Source organism: Electrophorus electricus, chromosome 20 (assembly GCF_041902795.1).
Source record: "Electrophorus electricus isolate QZ-2024a chromosome 20, ASM4190279v1, whole genome shotgun sequence".
Classification (NCBI taxonomy): Eukaryota; Metazoa; Chordata; class Actinopteri; order Gymnotiformes; family Gymnotidae; genus Electrophorus; species Electrophorus electricus.
In genome coordinates, this window is record NC_137516.1 from 17,644,576 (window position 1) to 17,666,100 (window position 21,525).

General features: G+C 34.0%; 2 protein-coding genes across 3 annotated transcripts in view; both read right to left on the reverse strand.

The window, feature by feature from the left end:
• Positions 1 to 2,794, reverse strand: part of LOC145652601 (M1-specific T cell receptor alpha chain-like) — a 54,085-nt gene extending 51,291 nt beyond the window's left edge. The window contains exon 1 of the mRNA XM_081703460.1: positions 2,710 to 2,794. Coding sequence (XP_081559586.1) covers positions 2,710 to 2,779 — 70 coding nt within the window. The 5' untranslated portion in view covers positions 2,780 to 2,794. The remainder of the gene's footprint in view (positions 1 to 2,709) is intronic.
• An 8,388-nt stretch (positions 2,795 to 11,182) lies between these two features.
• Positions 11,183 to 15,335, reverse strand: trdc (T-cell receptor delta constant). Of its 2 annotated transcripts, none has more exons than XM_035536029.2 (4): positions 15,105 to 15,335; positions 11,955 to 12,200; positions 11,758 to 11,838; positions 11,183 to 11,607 (listed from the first exon to the last, which is right to left on the reverse strand). In XM_035536029.2, exons 1-4 carry the CDS (start codon positions 15,166 to 15,168, stop codon positions 11,498 to 11,500), a joined length of 501 nt encoding a protein of 166 aa, XP_035391922.2. In that variant the 5' UTR covers positions 15,169 to 15,335; the 3' UTR covers positions 11,183 to 11,497. The 2 variants fall into 2 exon arrangements, with proteins under 2 accessions (XP_035391922.2, XP_035391921.2); XM_035536028.2 differs by having other exon boundaries at positions 11,940 to 12,200; positions 15,105 to 15,328.
• Between the last annotated feature and the right edge of the window lie 6,190 nt (positions 15,336 to 21,525).

Genomic DNA, 21,525 nt, shown 5'->3' on the forward strand with positions numbered 1-21,525 from the left:
CTAAGATGCTACATTTTTGTATTCCCTTAAATTTACAGTGAGCTTGGTTGTTTCTTACGCAATTGAAAAGAACTGAACTTACGGGTCTCCACTGTTAGTTTAGTGCCAGTCCCAAATATAATCTTATTGCCTCCTCCAGTATTCACACAGAGTTTTGGTCCAGACCAAAAACTACCACTCACTGTTTTCCTACTATGTTAACATACAAGCATTAAGGCATTTTGCATCCCTCCTGTTTTAATGCTTACAGTTTTTATCTTAATGTCCAGAATATTGTAGTATGCTGTTCAAACCAAATAAATAAAGAAATAAATATCGTCTTATGTTTTAATGCTTAAGGTTTTTAGCCATTTGCTTAATGCCCAATAATTGTATTTTTTAATAAACTATTGTAGTATGCTGTTCAAACAATAAATAAATTAAAGAAGTAAATATCTTATTTTAATTTGTATCATGTTAATTGTAATATAACCTTTATGATTCTTTATGAATCTAAGTATGAATATTATAGTATCTAATTCATCATATACACATCATATACGCATTAGATGCTCATGTATTAATATTATATAATATAACTTAATTCACAGCAGGACTTTACATATATCTATACAGATCTTTTCTAAGCCTTACCTGTAAAATATCTAAACCTGTCATTTTACAGAACTTACGTGAAACCACTGTCAATGTAGTACCATGTCCAAAAGTGATCTTCTCATTTCCTCTAGTCACACAAAGCTACAATCTATAACAAAAATTCTTCACTGCTCACGACCACTGGTGAGAGGAATTAAATTCCTAGGCACTCGAAATGAAGTATTATTTCTCACCTGCTTCAGTATAGAGCTGAGTGCCTTTGGCAAAAACTATTTTGTAAGTATCAACAGTCACACATTCTTAGTCTTCATGACAAAAACATAATGACATGGACAATGTGAATCTTCTAATAAATACAGACCATTGTTAATGATTCCACTAAATGCACACCAGTGTTGCATTTTGTATGTTAAATACACACAATATCAGAAGGATAGTTTTTGTTTTGCTTTCTTTCTTCAACCATAAACTTGCTCAAACCGAATATATTTCATGAAGATGCTCAATTTTTTTTTTTTTTTTTTTTTTTTTACAGTTAGGTTTGTTGTTCTCTGTGTAAATAAAATATCAAAATGTAACTTACGATTCTCCACTATTAGTTTAATGCCAGTCCCAAATATAATTCTCCTGCTTCCTCCAGTAGTCACACAGAGGTTTGGTCCAGACCAAAAACTACCACTCACTGTTTTCCTACTATGTCAACATGTATCAAGGTTTTTAGTTCCAAGAAAAAAATCTGTTTACATTCCCATTAGTTTTATAACTCTAGATGGTCATGTGTTAATATAAAGTTAAAATCCTTCCACACAAGCAAGACTTTACAGGTCTTTGCAAAGCAGTGTATGTATTACTGATAGTAACGCATCATCTCACAACAGCTCTTAAAAATTATTCAGGAATAGATATTTCTACACTTTAAGGCACATTTAAATCTGAAATAATGTTTCAGGAGCAAATCTTTCTAAACTGTTAGGAATATTTAAGCCTGAAATGCTTAAGTAACTTACGTGAGCCCACAGCCAACTCAGTTCCACTTCCAAAAATGATCTTGTTATTGTTTCTATTCACACAAAGCTACATGCCACAACAAAATGTATTCTGACTCTATCCATCTATCTTGTCTAATAAGAATGTGTTAGGATAGACAGAACAGAAAGATATTATGTAAAGGGACCATCGGTGAATTGGCTTTTATTTATTCCAATATTAATTTACACAATTTGATACTGAATTGATTTAATTTCATTTCAAACAAAGCAACCTGAGTAAATGCATATTCAGAATCTAAATGGAAGGTCTCGTCAGCCATTCCTACACTCCCAAAGAGTGAATTATGTATTATGACATCGCTGCCTTTTTGTAAAGACATGTGGAAACATCTTTGTTATGAAAAGATATAAAAGTTTCAACTCACTTTTTTCAATAAACAGTTTGGTTCCATGGCCAAACACCAGTTTATCATTGCCAACTTTCACACAGTTTCACACACCACTACGTTAACCACATCTCCTCATCCATCTATTCAAAATTAATGGACTACACATGTATCCAAATTCATTTATGGACTGAATTTTTGAGGCTGTCTCTAAATACATGATTTGGTATTTTATCCAGTACAAACTTATGTATTTACAGCAAATGTCAATCTCACAGTACAATGTAGAACAGACCAGGTCTAAAACAATTAACATATTGTTTAATGATCTACCTCTTAATCTGTATTTATCTGTGTTATGTTTCAGCAAGATTTAAAACTTACTGGATTCCACTTTCAGCCTGGTAGCTTTGCCAAATATGATCTTGATCCTATTTGCAGCCTTCACACTGCAGTACACTCTTTATCAAATATAACTCACCAAAACGGACCATCAACAACAATCTCCCAGTTACTGATCGTCTCTATATATCCTGATTTACTTTTTCATCTAATACCACTTACTTCTGCTTGATAGTGCATTTGAAACTTCATGATAGTCAATAACACAGTTAATACTGCTAATAATTTATGTTTCAGAAATTACAAGAAATGTCTTGTTTCCTGTTTTCCTATATTGTATTTCTACAAAAGTCAGCATACAAAGCTATCATGATAACAATGAAATAAAGTGTCACCTGTTTCAACAGTGAGTTGAGTTCCTTTACCAAAAAGAATTCTGTCCCCACCAGTATACACACAATACATTCCTCCCCAACACAAACTGTTGTGCTCTATTCTCCAGAGGTTTTACACATATTTGAAATTTTAATATGGATTCTTCTCATAAACACAGCCATAAATATAGTGTTAATGTTCCTGGAATTAGTATGACATGTGCTGGAATTGGTTTGAAATATATATATACAATATCAGAAGGATATTTATTGTTTTGCTTTCTTTCTTCTACCATAAACTTGCTCAAACCGAATACATTTAATTAAGATGCTCAATTGGGTTTTTTTTTCTTCTTTTTTCATAATTAGGTTTGTTGTTCTCTGTGTAAATAAAATAATAAAATGTTAACTTACGGTTTTCCACTATTAGTTTAATGCCAGTTCCAAATATAATCCTCCCGCTTACTCCACTATTCACACAGAGGTTTGGTCCAGACCAAAAACTACCACTCACTGTTTTCCTACATTAACATGTATCAAGGTTTTGAGTTCCAAGACAAAAAATAAGTTTTCATTCCCACTGGTTGTCTAACTCTAAACGGTTGTGTAATATTATAAAGTTAAAAGCTTTTCACACAAACAGGACTTAGTTTTTGCAAAACACTGTGTGCGTTATAATAACAGTGAAATAAAGTGTCACCTGGTTCAACAATGAGCTGAGTTCTTTTTCCAAAAAGAATCCTGTCGTCAATAGAATTCACACAATACATTCTTCCTCAGCACAAACCTCTTGTGCTCTATTCTCCAGAGGTTTTACACATAATTGACATATTTATATGAATTTTTCTCATAAATACAGTCGTGTTACTGTTCCACCAAATGCATACCAGTGGTTGAATTTGTATGATAAATACACACAATATCAGATGGATAGCACACCAGAGTTTAGACCTGTATGATGAATGCCATAAATTAATGCATGCATTTAGAATTTTGAAGCTTTATGCATAACAGAAGGATGGTTTGTACTTTCTTTTACTTCAACAAACCAAATAAATTTCACTAAGATGCTACATTTTTGTATTCCCTTAAATTTACAATGAGGTTGGTTGTTTCTTACACAATTGAAAAGAACTGAACTTACGATTCTCCACTGTTAGTTTAGTGCCAGTCGCAAATATAATCCTATTGCCTCCTCCAGTAGTCACACAGAGGTTTGGTCCAGACCAAAAACTACCACTCACTGTTTTCCTACTATGTCAACATGTATCAAGGTTTTTAGTTCCAAGAAAAAAATCTGTTTACATTCCCATTAGTTTTATAACTCTAGATGGTCATGTGTTAATATAAAGTTAAAATCCTTCCACACAAGCAAGACTTTACAGGTCTTTGCAAAGCAGTGTATGTATTACTGATAGTAACGCATCATCTCACAACAGCTCTTAAAAATTATTCAGGAATAGATATTTCTACACTTTAAGGCACATTTAAATCTGAAATACTGTTTCAGGAGCAAATCTTTCTAAACTGTTAGGAATATTTAAGCCTGAAATGCTTAAGTAACTTACGTGAGCCCACAGCCAACTCAGTTCCACTTCCAAAAATGATCTTGTTATTGTTTCTATTCACACAAAGCTACATGCCACAACAAAATGTATTCTGACTCTATCCATCTATCTTGTCTAATAAGAATGTGTTAGGATAGACAGAACAGAAAGATATTATGTAAAGGGACCATCGGTGAATTGGCTTTTATTTATTCCAATATTAGTTTACACAATTTGATACTAAATTGATTTAATTTCATTTCAAACAAAGCAACCTGAGTAAATGCATATTCAGAATCTAAATGGAAGGTCTCGTCAGCCATTCCTACACTCCCAAAGAGTGAATTATGTATTATGACATTGCTGCCTTTTTGTAAAGACATGTGGAAACATCTTTGTTATGAAAAGATATAAAAGTTTCAACTCACTTTTTTCAATAAACAGTTTGGTTCCATAGCCAAACACCAGTTTATCATTGCCAACTTTCACACAGTTTCACACACCACTACGTTAACCACATCTCCTCATCCATCTATCCAAAATTAATGGACTACACATGTATCCAAATTCATTTATGGACTGAATTTTTGAGGCTGTCTCTAAATACATGATTTGGTATTTTATCCAGTACAAACTTATGTATTTACAGCAAATGTCAATCTCACAGTACAATGTAGAACAGACCAGGTCTAAAACAATTAACATATTGTTTAATGATCTACCTCTTAATCTGTATTTATCTGTGTTATGTTTCAGCAAGATTTAAAACTTACTGGATTCCACTTTCAGCCTGGTAGCTTTGCCAAATATGATCTTGATCCTATTTGCAGCCTTCACACTGCAGTACACTCTTTATCAAATATAACTCACCAAAACGGACCATCAACAACAATCTCCCAGTTACTGATCGTCTCTATATATCCTGATTTACTTTTTCATCTAATACCACTTACTTCTGCTTGATAGTGCTTTTGAAACTTCATGATAGTCAATAACACAGTTAATACTGCTAATAATTTATGTTTCAGAAATTACAAGAAATGTCTTGTTTCCTGTTTTCCTATATTGTATTTCTACAAAAGTCAGCATACAAAGCTATCATGATAACAATGAAATAAAGTGTCACCTGTTTCAACAGTGAGTTGAGTTCCTTTACCAAAAGAAATTCTGTTCCCACCAGTATTCACACAATACATTCCTCCCCAACACAAACTGTTGTGCTCTATTCTCCAGAGGTTTTACACATATTTGACATTTTATATGAATTTCTCTCATAAACACAGCCATAAATACAGTGTTAATGTTCCTGGAATTGGTATGAAATATATACACACAATATCAGAAGGATATTTATTGTTTTGCTTTCTTATTTCTACCATAAACTTGCTCAAACCGAATACATTTAATTAAGATGCTCAATTGTTTGTTTTTTTTCTTCTTTTTTTACAATTAGGTTTGTTGTTCACTGTGTAAATAAAATATTAAAATGTTAACTTACGGTTTTCCACTATTAGTTTAATGCCAGTTCCAAATATAATCCTCCTGCTTACTCCAGTATTCACAGAGAGGTTTGGTCCAGACCAAAAACTACCACTCACTGTTTTCCTACATTAACATGTATCAAGGTTTTGAGTTCCAAGACAAAAAATAAGTTTTCATTCCCACTGGTTTTCTAACTCTAAACGGTTGTGTAATATTATAAAGTTAAAAGCTTTTCACACAAACAGGACTTAGTTTTTGCAAAACACTGTGTGCGTTATAATAACAGTGAAATAAAGTGTCACCTGGTTCAACAATGAGCTGAGTTCTTTTTCCAAAAAGAATCCTGTCGTCAATAGAATTCACACAATACATTCTTCCTCAGCACAAACCTGTTGTGCTCTATTCTCCAGAGGTTTTACACATAATTGACATATTTATATGAATTTTTCTCATAAATACAGTCGTGTTACTGTTCCACCAAATGCATACCAGTGGTTGAATTTGTATGATAAATACACACAATATCAGATGGATAGCACACCAGAGTTTAGACCTGTATAATGAATGCCATAAATTAATGCATGCACTTAGAATTTTGAAGCTTTATGCATAACAGAAGGATGGTTTGTACTTTCTTTTTACTTCAACAAACCAAATAAATTTCACTAAGATGCTACATTTTTGTATTCCCTTAAATTTACAGTGAGCTTGGTTGTTTCTTACGCAATTGAAAAGAACTGAACTTACGGGTCTCCACTGTTAGTTTAGTGCCAGTCCCAAATATAATCTTATTGTTTCCTCCAGTATTCACACAGAGTTTTGGTCCAGACCAAAAACTACCACTCACTGTTTTCCTACATTAACATGTATCAAGGTTTTGAGTTCCAAGACAAAAAATAAGTTTTCATTCCCACTGGTTTTCTAACTCTAAACGGTTGTGTAATATTATAAAGTTAAAAGCTTTTCACACAAACAGGACTTAGTTTTTGCAAAACACTGTGTGCGTTATAATAACAGTGAAATAAAGTGTCACCTGGTTCAACAATGAGCTGAGTTCTTTTTCCAAAAAGAATCCTGTCGTCAATAGAATTCACACAATACATTCTTCCTCAGCACAAACCTGTTGTGCTCTATTCTCCAGAGGTTTTACACATAATTGACATATTTATATGAATTTTTCTCATAAATACAGTCGTGTTACTGTTCCACCAAATGCATACCAGTGGTTGAATTTGTATGATAAATACACACAATATCAGATGGATAGCACACCAGAGTTTAGACCTGTATAATGAATGCCATAAATTAATGCATGCACTTAGAATTTTGAAGCTTTATGCATAACAGAAGGATGGTTTGTACTTTCTTTTTACTTCAACAAACCAAATAAATTTCACTAAGATGCTACATTTTTGTATTCCCTTAAATTTACAGTGAGCTTGGTTGTTTCTTACGCAATTGAAAAGAACTGAACTTACGGGTCTCCACTGTTAGTTTAGTGCCAGTCCCAAATATAATCTTATTGTTTCCTCCAGTATTCACACAGAGTTTTGGTCCAGACCAAAAACTACCACTCACTGTTTTCCTACATTAACATGTATCAAGGTTTTGAGTTCCAAGACAAAAAATAAGTTTTCATTCCAACTGGTTGTCTAACTCTAAATGGTTGTGTAATATTATAAAGTTAAAAGCTTTTCACACAAACAGGACTTAGGTTTTTGCAAAACACTGTGTGCGTTATAATAACAGTGAAATAAAGTGTCACCTGGTTCAACAATGAGCTGAGTTCTTTTTCCAAAAAGAATCCTGTCGTCAATAGAATTCACACAATACATTCTTCCTCAGCACAAACCTGTTGTGCTCTATTCTCCAGAGGTTTTACACATATTTAACATATTTATATGAATTTTTCTCATAAATACAATCAAGTGTTACTGTTCCACCAAATGCACACCAGTGGTTGAATTTGTATGATAAATACACACAATATCAGATGGACAGTACACCAGTTTTTAGACCTGTATGATGAATGCCATAAATTAATGCATGCACTTAGAATTTTGAAGCTTTAAGCATAACAGAAGGATGGTTTGTACTTTCTTTTTACTTCAACAAACCAAATAAATTTCACTAAGATGCTACATTTTTGTATTCCCTTAAATTTACAGTGAGCTTGGTTGTTTCTTACGCAATTGAAAAGAACTGAACTTACGGGTCTCCACTGTTAGTTTAGTGCCAGTCCCAAATATAATCTTATTGTTTCCTCCAGTATTCACACAGAGTTTTGGTCCAGACCAAAAACTACCACTCACTATTTTCCTACTATGTTAACATACAAGCATTAAGGCATTTTGCATCCCTCCTGTTTTAATGCTTACAGTTTTTATCTTAATGTCCAGAATATTGTAGTATGCTGTTCAAACCAAATAAATAAAGAAATAAATATCGTCTTATGTTTTAATGCTTAAGGTTTTTAGCCATTTGCTTAATGCCCAATAATTGTATTTTTTAATAAACTATTGTAGTATGCTGTTCAAACAATAAATAAATTAAAGAAGTAAATATCTTATTTTAATTTGTATCATGTTAATTGTAATATAACCTTTATGATTCTTTATGAATCTAAGTATGAATATTATAGTATCTAATTCATCATATACACATCATATACGCATTAGATGCTCATGTATTAATATTATATAATATAACTTAATTCACAGCAGGACTTTACATATATCTATACAGATCTTTTCTAAGCCTTACCTGTGAAATATCTAAACCTGTCATTTTACAGAACTTACGTGAAACCACTGTCAATGTAGTACCATGTCCAAAAGTGATCTTCTCATTTCCTCTAGTCACACAAAGCTACAATCTATAACAAAAATTCTTCACTGCTCACGACCACTGGTGAGAGGAATTAAATTCCTAGGCACTCGAAATGAAGTATTATTTCTCACCTGCTTCAGTATAGAGCTGAGTGCCTTTGGCAAAAACTATTTTGTAAGTATCAACAGTCACACATTCTTAGTCTTCATGACAAAAACATAATGACATGGACAATGTGAATCTTAGTAAACTAAACCTTAAGAGTAGATATAAACTGATACTTTCCCACCTGATTCCCTAATTTATTTTATTTTCATCATAGTTTTATCAGAAAATGAAATTCTAAAAATCTGCATGTAGCACAGAAAATCATTCAGTGAAACAAAAATGTTGTAAACTTGTTTACACATTTATATTTGGTTAGTCTACTTAAAAGTCACTTTTTGATAAAAGCCATCACCTGTCCTTATGAACCAGTATATATCACATGTCCTTTTAAACAAAATAAATAAATAAATGAAAAATTGTACGTACTGGGTTGAACAACAAGTCTTGTTCCAGCTCCAAAGAAGACCTTGTACCCAGAAGCAGATGACCACAATGCCAGACATCAATACGGAAACTTCTCTTGCATTTCAGTGAAAGACAAAAAAATAAGGAACTCATGATTTTGTAATGCAAAACTAATTTCTTAAAGATTTTTTTATTTTTATTTTATCTAGTATTTTATCCCTGTTGAAGGAACTAAGGCCATAGAAAATCAATGTTCAAAATTGATCAATGACAGTTTCATTTTTACTTTATAACCTTTGAATGAGAAGAATATACTGTACTAATGTATTTATGATTATTGGTACTGAGTAGCCTGAAGCAGGTAAAAAATAAAATACAAAAATATTCCTGACAAAAACATACAATAACAATCTATATTAACTTCATAAATGTTTAACTGCAGCAAACCAGTATTATTTTGTATTGGAAGACAGTCTTGGTCCAGTTACCTTAGGTTCAGTGGTCCCAGTGATAAGTGGGAGTGCGTCTGTGCCTGATCTCTGCCGTATGACTGGTTCCCTGCACAGGACTTAAACAGTAGTTAGAGATGTAAATACATTCCCTCACATATCTGCCCTTTTCAGCAGCGAGACAAATCCTCTGTTACAAGAGCTTTGCTGTTTAAAGAACAACTTTTGTCAGAGGCAGTATTTCAAATGCAAATGTACACACCACTGCTCCACTGGCCCACTTTCTACTACTACAAACACACACATGCTAGCCACCATTCACCTGTGCTTTCCAAGAGTAGCAGTGACATTTAAAGTGTATGTGTGTATTCCTGTGGTTATGCAAACTTTTGTTTTCATTGTTAAGAATCTTGTTTTGTATTTCTAATGCTCATCCTGTAAGATAATTACATTATGAGTCATTATAGGGTTTGATATCATTTTGCTATCACTGAGTCCAAATGAATTCATCTCAAACATAAACTTGTATCAGTGCTCTAACAGATCACCAAGGCATCTTCAAGAAGCCAAAAGATCACCGAGCACATTTTACTCTCACAGCCACAAGAGGGAGCCAACACAATTCATCCAGCAATGTCTTTTCTCTACAAGTGAGTGCATTGTTGACTCTGTGTATCATAGTCAGTCCTTTAGAAGCCTGTACATCTCCAAAGTCCTAGACTATAGACCCACAACATGTTCTTTATGAAACCTAATTTCTGCATGATGTCTGCATGAACTGAGCTAAATGCATCAAGTTTAAAGGCTTCATAAAATAAAGTAGGGATTACATAATAAAAGAGGGGATTACATAATAAAAGTAGAGATAATTAGCCTTTTTTCTCATCTTATCTGCTTCACCCTAAATGATTTACCCCCTTAAGATTTTACAAAAATCCAAGAATTCAATAAATACTACACCTTATAATTTTTGTTTCTAAAATATTAGTGTAGCTTTTCCTTAAATATGCTACTTTACAGACTTTGACAGATATGGAGGCTCAAAGCAATGATATTTAAAACTGTAACTTACAGGAAGTTGCAATGTTCTAATGACCTGACATCACATCACATTCTGCTAATTCCATCAACGATTTTATATACAATATTGTGATCCGGTATTATAATCCCCATATGTTCGTGTTTTAAATGCCTTTTTAATTCTAATTTTAGTGTAAAAATATATATTTATAGGTAGTATTTAATCTGACTAATGTTTCCTTCATTGTATAATTCAGTAATGAGGTCTTTGTATTATCTCTGGTTAGAAACCCCAGTAATACAGAATCCTGCATAATATGAATTTAAATTAAAACAGGCAATTGTTAAAGGCAGAAGTAGCAGGAGTATTAGATTACAGTCGTCACAGTTCAAAATAATACATTGCAGCCATTTAACTTGAGGTAAACTAGTAGGAAAACTAGTATACCATACAGACATGCACCAATTTCTTAATCTTTCCGTTGCAGACTTTGCACTCACGCAAGGCCTGTGAGTAGTTATGAAACTGAGAGGAGGGGGTCTTAGAAACCAGGATGTGCAGCAGATGTGTATCTGAGAATGAGGTTTGCACTTAGCCTCGGAAAGGTGTGTGCTGTTAAACCTGTGGTTAAGACAAGCACTCAGAAAACGGCACTTTATACGCACTGTAGCTTTATTGTTGAAGTAAGTTTTTGTTAATGTTGCACCTTACATGTATGCATCTTACATTTAAATGTTACACAAAAACTATTAACATAACTATATAATAGAGGAAAATTAATTAAAGCACAAAATGTTGATGCTAAGCTTTATAAATATATATATATATATATATATATATATATATATATATATATATATATATATATATATAAACCAAATATTTTGTTATATATGTACACTACTATTTGAAAACCTCAGAAACACAAGACGATAAGACGATTACAGGCAATTAATGTAACTTATCCTTTAGATAAGAAATGCTTTGATTGTCATCATTACATTTACTGCAACAGCCTTAGCCAGAAGAAGTCTGAGACCTGTCACAATCAGGGTCATTGTGTTTCTTTTTGGGTCATCTGTACAAGAAAGAAGTTAAATGAACCACTTACTCAGATGACCTGAGTTCATTTTATAAATATTGTTATGTTGTTTTCTACAGCTACACATTTATATGTGAGTGCTATGGTTATTTGTATGTATTCAGAATTATTCAACTCATTACTCACCAGTGATTTCGTAGGTCGGGCTACTGTTACTGTTTGTAATGTTAGAGGGGTCACAGGTAGATGCAGCTTCCGCTGGTTTACCTGGGAGAGAAATCCCAGTTTCATAAACATTTAGCCAAAACACACTGCATATCTAATAAGAATATTTCCCAAAGGTTTATTGTTAAAGCAGAAATGCTTACCTTTATCTATCTTACTAGTTTCCTTGTCTTGAAATTGGCATTTTTCAATGTCATCCTTGGAAAATCCAGCAAAGTAATAGACCCCCTTTTTGGACAGCACAGCATTGGAGATGTTGTGATGAATAGGGGGCTTATTGCCTGGCAAGGTCAGCTTCATGACCCCTTCCTTAGGCGCAAACCCTGCTGCCAGACACACCTTTAGAACGTCACTTGACTTAGAAGGTGTCAAAATTGACAGAACAGGTGGTACCAACTTGGACTCTGGAGAGGAGAAAACAGAATTCTTATGGTTCATGTTTGTATACTCTAACGCATACTCAAGGGCACTGAAAAACAATCAACATTGCCCTACTGGCATTAGAATCTGAAATTTGAAAATGAATCTTTTCTTCTGCATTACAAATATGTACTATACTTTAGCAAAATTATATGAACAGGAAGATATTCTCAACCTTAAATGTAAACCTAAAATGGCTCAGATGCAAAGCCATTTTTATATTACATATACAAGTCCCCTATTTTGAAGATCACCACCATCTGTGTGAGAAACTGACACTTGTATTTAGAACTCATCGGTCAGGAAGTCTCAAAATCCGTCAGATTTCCGAACTAATAATTTGAGATGAAGACAAAAATCTAAATCATGAAAAACATGGGAAGTGCATCAAACCATTTTAGATGCACTGACAACCCCAGACATAAATGGTACCTGTACTCCATCCCTGTAAATCTAGCACTTGGAGAAGCTTCACTAACTGTGACAAAGTGTGAATGTTCTTCACTACGCTTCCTTGTTGTATAATTCAGCACCAGCAAATTCCAAGTTATTCTTTTACCGGATCGTTAGAAGACAGCAACTAGGAATGTGTTTACAAAGCTGATAAGACACTACAGATACAGTCAAGTTTAGGGAAGAAGTCCAATTTAATCTATTTAAAATCTGAGGCAACAAAATGTTTGATTGCAGAATTTTATAAATGTGCTTGTATTATTAAACACAATTTGTTTTGTGCTGCTATTTGTTTACGTTCAGGGTTTCTTTGATACAACTGCTTTAAATGTTGTTTTTTACATTTGTTTTTAACATTATAAGGGGATCAATCTTAACAACAACCTCAGCAACATACACAAAAAAAAATTATTTCTGCATCTGTGGCTTATAAAACTTTTATCAGTTTATATATATATATATATATATATATATATATATATATATATATATATATATATATATATATATATATATATAAACTAATATAATCGCTTATGCTATATGTTAGAAGAAAGCTTATACTGTATATTAGAAAACGTACATGTTTAATTCATAACATTCCTTCCATGGGAATGCAAAGTTCAGAGTGTGTAGACCATTACCATTAAAATGACTTGGCACTGGAAACACACACATGTGCACACACACACACACACACACACACACACACACACACACACACACACACACACAGGGTCCAACATACAAGGATTTATTAATACAGCCACTAAAAAACTGGCACAAAAGGATCAATTGTCATCACCCATTGCTCCTCATGCATCACTGCAGGAGTTTTCTACCCTTATGACTTTCAAGATATAACATTGGACTAACATATTAGACAAGACATAATATTGGACTAACATATTAGACAAGACATATTACATTGCACTTACATATTAGACAAGACATAACATTGGACTAACATATTAGACAAGACATAACATTGGACTAACATATTAGACAAGACATAACATTGGACTAACATATTAGACCAGACACATTACATTGGACTAACATATTAGACAAGACATAACATTGGACTAACATATTAGACAAGACATAACATTGGACTAACATATTAGACAATACATATTACACTGGACTAACATATTAGACAAGACATAACATTGGACTAACATATTAGACAAGACATAACATTGGACTAACCAAGAGAATGCTTGCTGATCAGTTTGTTGAACACCTCTGGACCATCAGAACATCATCATTGGCAAGGCATTTAATACTAATGGACATTGTATTAATGACATATCTATTACTAGTTTTACCAGCATTATCAGTTGCTTTGGCACCAATAAACTTAGGAAACAGAAAAAGAACTGATCTACACACTCATATATATATATATATATATATATATATATATATATATATATATATATATATATATATATATATATATATATATATATATATATGAAGCTTTCTCTTGGTTAGTCCAATGGTTAGTCCAATGAACCTTTAGTTAGTTCTAAATTTTTCCTACAACTGTAGTAGTATACGTACATATATGCAAGAGCACATTTTTTAAAAAGTAATGCAATTTCATATCAGATAGCAAAACGTGATCAGTACAGAAGAATGACATGGAAGACATGTTCTTGTGGCATCTAGTAATTTCATCTTCTTAAGTAACAGTAGTACATAACTAAAATTGAATACTAAAACTGAATCACAAAACTAACTTTATACAGTATTATTGAAATAACGCACTTTTTGCTACAAAGGTACAATTTGAATGCTGCACATATTGTTAATACTATTAGTAGTAGTGTTATTATTATTAGTAGTAGTAGTAGTAGTAGTAGTAGTATTTGAAAACATTTTAGCATAAATCACTCTCCAGAGGAGTTCTGTTTGGATTCTGTCTTAACCAAACATCAGGTCCAACTGATACTATGAATTTTGACATTATTCACCCAGCAATAAGAAAGAACTTGATGCTCATCATGCATTGGGCCACGGCCGTTTATATTCCACATTCCCTGACAGTTCAGTTACTAACAGACAACAACTTGAAACACATTTGACAAGTTAAATTATATTTTTTGAACTCTTAGTTCAGTACTTCCTTTGAATTAATTTTTTGCTTGTATTCAAATTCCATTCAAAGTAAAAACAACAAATATTCTGCAAAATCATTCCAACACTGAATTAGAAAATATCTGGAATCAAAGACAAGAGACCATCTAAAGATAATTACATATAATTCTCTCCAGAGAACTGAGCTCAAATCACTCTACAATGATCACATCTTAGCAAGAACACTGAACATGGACATACTTTCACAAATTAAACTAATGAAATGTATTTTCTCAAAGTTTCATATTCTTTCACTCTGCTTTCAAGAAAGAAATTAGAAAGCTACTTACTTGGTTGAACATGAAGTGATATTGGCTTTCCAAAGACCAAGGGATCAGTATTAAGCACTGCCATAATAAGGCTTGCAAAAAGTGTCACTCAAGATTAGCTCAGAATCAAGGATTATCAAAACACAAAGCGGTATTTTGATAATCCTTAGATGGTACTCACAATTAATCCCGAATAAAGTTTAGGCAAAGGTACAGAGGTGAAACAAGTTTTAAATTATAATGAGATAGTTTACTTACTTGGTTTGACTGTGAGTTTGATGGGTTTTCCAAAGATTAACTCGGCACATCATTCAAGCCTTTAATAATATCCCTTGGTAATAACAATAGTCTTTATGTCTATCTCTTGGTAATAGCAATAGTCTTTGTGTGTATAGCAAGACTCCAGTCACCATTCTTGATACTATTTAAGTGATACCCAATAAAATAATCCAAGTTTGCAGTCATGCTGAAGCTCTTCAGTTGCGTTTCTTTCATATTGTCCATGTGCCAGCATGTACATTTGGCTTCAACAAAAACCAAAAAATCCAACAAAAATATAGAAATAAGTCCAATATTCATCCAGCTGTGATTGTCCAGCAGGTCTGTCACTTATTTTACGTCTCACTTGTTTTATTTCCACTTTCAATAAGAAAAACAGAGTTTAGATATTTTGTACAGGGCTTAATGAGAACTGTGCCACTGTGGTACTCCAATCCACTGTGATAAATACCCATACAAAATCCCTTGCGTCACTTGGCCAAGATATTAACTCAAGTGCTAAGATTTCTCCAGTAGCTAAAAACATTATTAACAATGTCCTCACTATAACATTTACAAACACTGAAATTTATACAATTATGCCTATTTTGTAGTTAATTACAACATGTCAAGTTTTACATTCATACTTACATTCATCTTTGAAGACCCCCTGGTTTGTGTGGTCCTGTAATTAATTGTGAATGTTCTTGAGAAAGGTTAGAGTAAAATGCCAAAAAACACTTTAAAGAAGTATGATAGAAATGCTTAAATAAATCACGCATTTATGATATGTTAGGGCTGTATCTTGCAAAGTGTCTTTTAAACCCTGTGGAATACAGGCAGTTTGACAATTTGACAGGACGTCAAGTTTTTGTACGAGGGTGGTGCAGAAATGAATCACTGTGGTATCCCCCAACCCCACCGTGAATCAGAACTAAACAATAACCCTCCCTCTAAACACATGTTCATGAAGCAAATGCCTACATGAAGCAAGTGCCTATATTTTTTAACGCAAATATTATTTTTTAAATTGAGTAATAATATTATTTATTACAATAAGTTTCTTTGGGCAAGAGTTATTCACTATTTGTACTTTGAGGATCTTCTGTCTTTTGTGAATAAGAATAATGAAGGTTAGAAGTCTGTAACATTACTCCTTTAATGGATATTAATAACAATTAAAAGTAAACTAAGTGGATTTAGTAAATTAAGAATTTGTCATGTATTTTGTAAAGACTTCTTATCGGCTGTAACCATGGTCATAAAAATTTGCTATTGCAAGAGAGCATATCACTAAAAAGTCATTCAAATGGGAGGAGGTCAAGCAGCACTTAACATCAGATCATGGACATGGTATCTACTGATTACTAAATGCAGGACATTTTTTAAATGTACCGAATGCTTTATGCAGTTTGTAAACTAAGTGTGTGTTAGCAGTAAAGGAAAGGACAGAAGCTCTTCTGTATGTTTGTTTTATCTGTTTGGTGAAACTTTTATGTGTACTGAATGAGCAGATATTGAGGTTTAGTTTCTGCACAAAATGCTTAGTGGAAGCTAAACATTTTCCCATTTGTAATCATTTGAATTGTGGCTGGAACAGAACCAATATGCTGATTAACTACAGTAGTGTTGGTCTAGCATATGTGTAGCGACATGTCCACTGTGGAGTGCAGAACAAAGAACAAAAAAATGTAAATACATTAAGATAAAAAAAGACAAAATATAAAACAAGGAATAAAATACAGCAGAAGATACAGGATTAATAAAATCTAAGTTGATAAATAATAACTTGCCTTGTAAATATTTTGCAATTTTCAAGAGCACTCATTTTGATAGTAAGGGAATTCCACAGTTTAGGACAATAATAAGAAAAGACCGTCACCTCTCTTTAGTCGGGTAAATGGGTATGACCATGCCATGGTTCACACAGAACATGCACCATGTGCTCTTTACTTAGTTTAGTTCCCTCGCTGGCCTCGTGTTTTGTATATCTCTACCCATTATTGTCTTCACATGAATCTCGTCTCTTAATTACCTGTGTATTTAAGCCTCATGTTTTTCTCAGCTAATTGTTGCTTCTTGTTTTAAAGACACAGGCCAGTACAGGAATCTGAGAACTGTTGTAACATGCTCACTCAATGTCAAAGATGTCAAAATTCTCACCACAGAACTTTGCACTCTGCAAGCCAGACATGGTTGTTTGGTAGGCCAGAAAGTCAAGTGTTACAGTAATCCAAATCTGTCAGGGAAAAAATCAGGAATAAGTTTATTGCTGTCAGATTTTGAGAGAATGTCATGGACCTTAGATATATTTCTCAGGTGACAGAATGCATGTTTGAAAACAACTGCATCAGTCTCTAACTGTACCAGTGCAACATTTCTACATCTACTATTCTCAAAAATAAAGATCTTTGTTTTGTCTCTGTTTAGTTACAGAAGACTGTGCAACATCCATGATTTAACATCCTCTAGACTAGGGCTTCTCAACCTGTGGGCGCTGGACCCATCATCAGGGGAGGCAGTAGTCCATAGTGGGCTGGTAATGGCACTTTAATCAATAAAAGTTAAGTGAAAAAAATTATTTAGTATTATAGTAACAATTATTAGTTTTATTTAGTAACAATGAAGAGATCTATCATGTTCAAAGTAAAAATGTTATATAAACATTAATAGAAAACACAAAAATATTGCAGAAGTAACTCAAGGCAAATTAAATGTCATCAATTTGAAACGATGCAGCTTGTTTCCTAAAGAAAGAATGATGACACTGTTCCTCAGAAAAAGCAGACTACATCAAATATGTAATTACACAGGGAAGAGGTGATGATGCGCACCTAAAAGCCCAGAGTATAGAGTGTTGTTTGAATCTTCCAAATGAAGCACTAAAACCTTCAAAATTAAAGAGGCATCTTGAGACCAAACACCCTACTCTTGTGGCAAAGCCGGCGAAGAACTTTTAACAAAGACACTATTTTAAGCTATTGTCAAGGCCCTAATTCTCAATTTTCAGTGTCAGCACTTAGAAAAATAAAGGACAAAAATAATTTTACATCAAAAGTTGAGTTTTGTTTTCTTGTGAGCCATTATGGTTTCTGGTCAGAAATAGGTGGGCCATGAGATGGAAAAGGTGGAGAACCCCTGCTCTAGACACTCAAACAGGGACCTTCAAAGGTCTGTAGCTAGGGGTATTCACAGCTGTTTCATCCAAATACTGATGGCAGAAAATGTATTTATTAATTATCCTGGTAGTATCCTGGAGCATGCATAGATTAAATAGAGCTGGTCCCAGTATCGAACACTGAGGGACTCCACTAGGCAAAACAAGACACTTAGATGCATAATTTCCATGTGCAACAATATGCCGTTCCATGGCCATTCCAGAAGCAATTTAGATCAATGCCTCACAGACCAAACCAGTTTTGTAGTTGATGAAAGTGCTGTGTTTGTGCTATGAGCCGAAAAGTCAGACATGTATACCTCATGTGAACATTTTTAGATTTGATTGAGTTCATTATAACTGAATATAGAGTAAATCATGTTTTTAGTGAGTTTTCTTGAGAAAGGAATATTTGAAATTTTTCTATCGTTGTTCAAAAAAGAGGCTCAAGACTACTTTGCTTCTAGACTATTTTAAAACTGTTGATGATACTGAAAGACAGCGAGTAAATGTATCTTTTGGACATTTCTTCCACCAGACTTTTTAATGTAAAAAAAGAGTACTCAGGTCTTGAGAGAGCTGAGTTTCTGTAGGGGCCTAATGTTGGATTTGATCACTGTGGACCCGTAAAGACACAGTGAACAATGCCTGTTCAAAAACCGCTCAAAAGAGTTTGCATGAGTAGGAAAGACGATAAGCCAACTGGTACATGTGGTAAAAAGATTATACTCTTCTGGTTTCCTCTCAGGAAGTGTGTTAGTTTCTCTCACCCTCCATCATTTAAACAAATGTATTTTGTTTAAAAAACAAACACATTTTAAGAAAGCATAAAGCAATTTGCAGTTTCTACTCTGAAAGCTAATAAGAAAGCCTTAAAGAAATGTATTTTAATACAAACTTTTCAAACAGACTGGGGAGTTTATTATAATACGTATGTCAGTAACCCTGTGGACACATTACATAATTACTTAAAAGATGGAGTATTAAGTAGTTTTGCTCTGATCTCATATTTGGGTATTTTGTACTCAGCATCGATACTGTGTTTATTAAACAGATCAGGGGTTGGCCATACATTCTAAAATGAAAACCACTCATTCATTCATACACATATGCACTGCAGCTCTCTATTTGTGAATGGCTCTCTGTGCTTTTGCTGACATGGTTGTCAGTAGCCTGATCAGAATCTGAATCTTTTTCTTTTGCCAAGTATGTTACACATATGAGAAATTTACCTTAGTGGTTTGCTACTAGAAAGATGGCGTTTAACCAAGGAACACAAAATAAAGAGAATAAGACAGATATAAGTGGTTCTGAGCAAAATATGGAAATAAACTATTATTTACAGGATATTACAGCTTCATATGTTCAATTTGATATTTTTACAGTTTTATTGTGCAGAGGTGGTATAGCCACAGCTTGGACTATAGGGCTGAGGTTTGGAAGGTCAAATTTAGACAGCTAGGTATTAATGAATGCTACAGCTCTGGGGACCACACTGTTTGCATGTATGGTTGTGCCGATTTGATGGCCCTAATTATTCTACCAGGGGAAAGTGGCTACCAGCAACCAGAGGGAATAATTGATCTTGCCAGCACGCTTCATGACCCAGCAGTGCACATCCTGAAGAGCTGGAGGGCTACGTCAGATGATCCTCTCTGTTGTCTTGAGTGTGTGTTGGAGTTTGGTTCGTGTTTGTGAGATTCAAACCAGCTACTTATTGATGACATGCTGATGCACTCTATAATTGCTGTGTAGGCCTGGATCATCAGGGCCCGTGGCAGGTTTAAGTTCTTCGGCTGCCTCAGAAAGAGGCCGGTAGTGAAATTCACCTCACCACCACCCCTCACCATCTCTAGTCTTCTGTGTGTTCAACAGAAAGTGGCTGTGGCTGCACAGGACACTATTCAAACTTCCAAATGAGTTGGTTGACTTTCTTCCTGTAAGCAGACTCATCACTGTTCAAGATTTTCACAGACTGTTCCTTGGAAATGCAGTCACCGGTGTATAGCTTGAGGTGAAAACACACAGCATGGTAGTACTACAGTAGTGAGAGTTTAACTGTGACTTGTTTTTCTAGCCCCACCTGCTGCCTCCTATTTATCAGACCTTTCAAAGGTTATGTGTTAGATGTGTAAATCTGAGTTGAAGAAAATCTTGCCCATTAACACTAGATTATTTATCTTCTTATGCAGTGTTTATTTGTTGATTATACTCTATCCTGGTAGTTCTCCCAACATGCAATTCTATACTGTATTCTCTCATGTTCTGCAATAAGTTTCTGAAGCCATCATTCACCACAGATACTCTAATGTCCACTCTCTGCTTTTACACACTTTTGTATCTTTCTCAGTTGTCTTGGCACCAGATGGGACTCATTCAATTGTCGAATCCAGACTCGCTAACTCTTTGTACATCTGGGCTACTGCTTATGACATGCACTCTTTCTACAACTCAAGATGTTAGCAATGCCATTTTTGTTTTGTGGTTTCAGAATACTGACAGAAATGTTAATTCCCCAATTTTTGTGTTTTTCTGATGTGGATGAGTCCTGGTTTCTCTCAAGATTTCTGCCTCACACATATGGAGTTTCTCCCAGCCACTGTAAAGCTCCTGTGGCACACTTAGGCACTTAGCCCTAGCCATATGTAAAGCTGCTTTGTGACTGCTACAAAAAATAAGTGATATGCTTTGTGATGTCATAAAAAGTGCTATATAAAATATATGAATTTATCACAACAGAGGGTATACACTGCATAATAACAACTGAGTCGCACTAGTAATAGTGTTTTGCTTCCTTTTGAGTGGGGTATACAGCTCTCCCTCAGGCAGTTCCAGTCAGGTTTACATGCATTTTGAATTGATGAACAATAGAGTAGTGGAAAGGGTCAGTACTCCATTAGCCAATACTCTTGAGTTCAGGTATCATGGTGTTTGGGAAATAACTAAACTCAGCCGACACAGTTGAGTGAGGAAAGGTAAGGATCACCACTCTAAATACTCCATTAGTAAAACAAAAAAGACAGACAA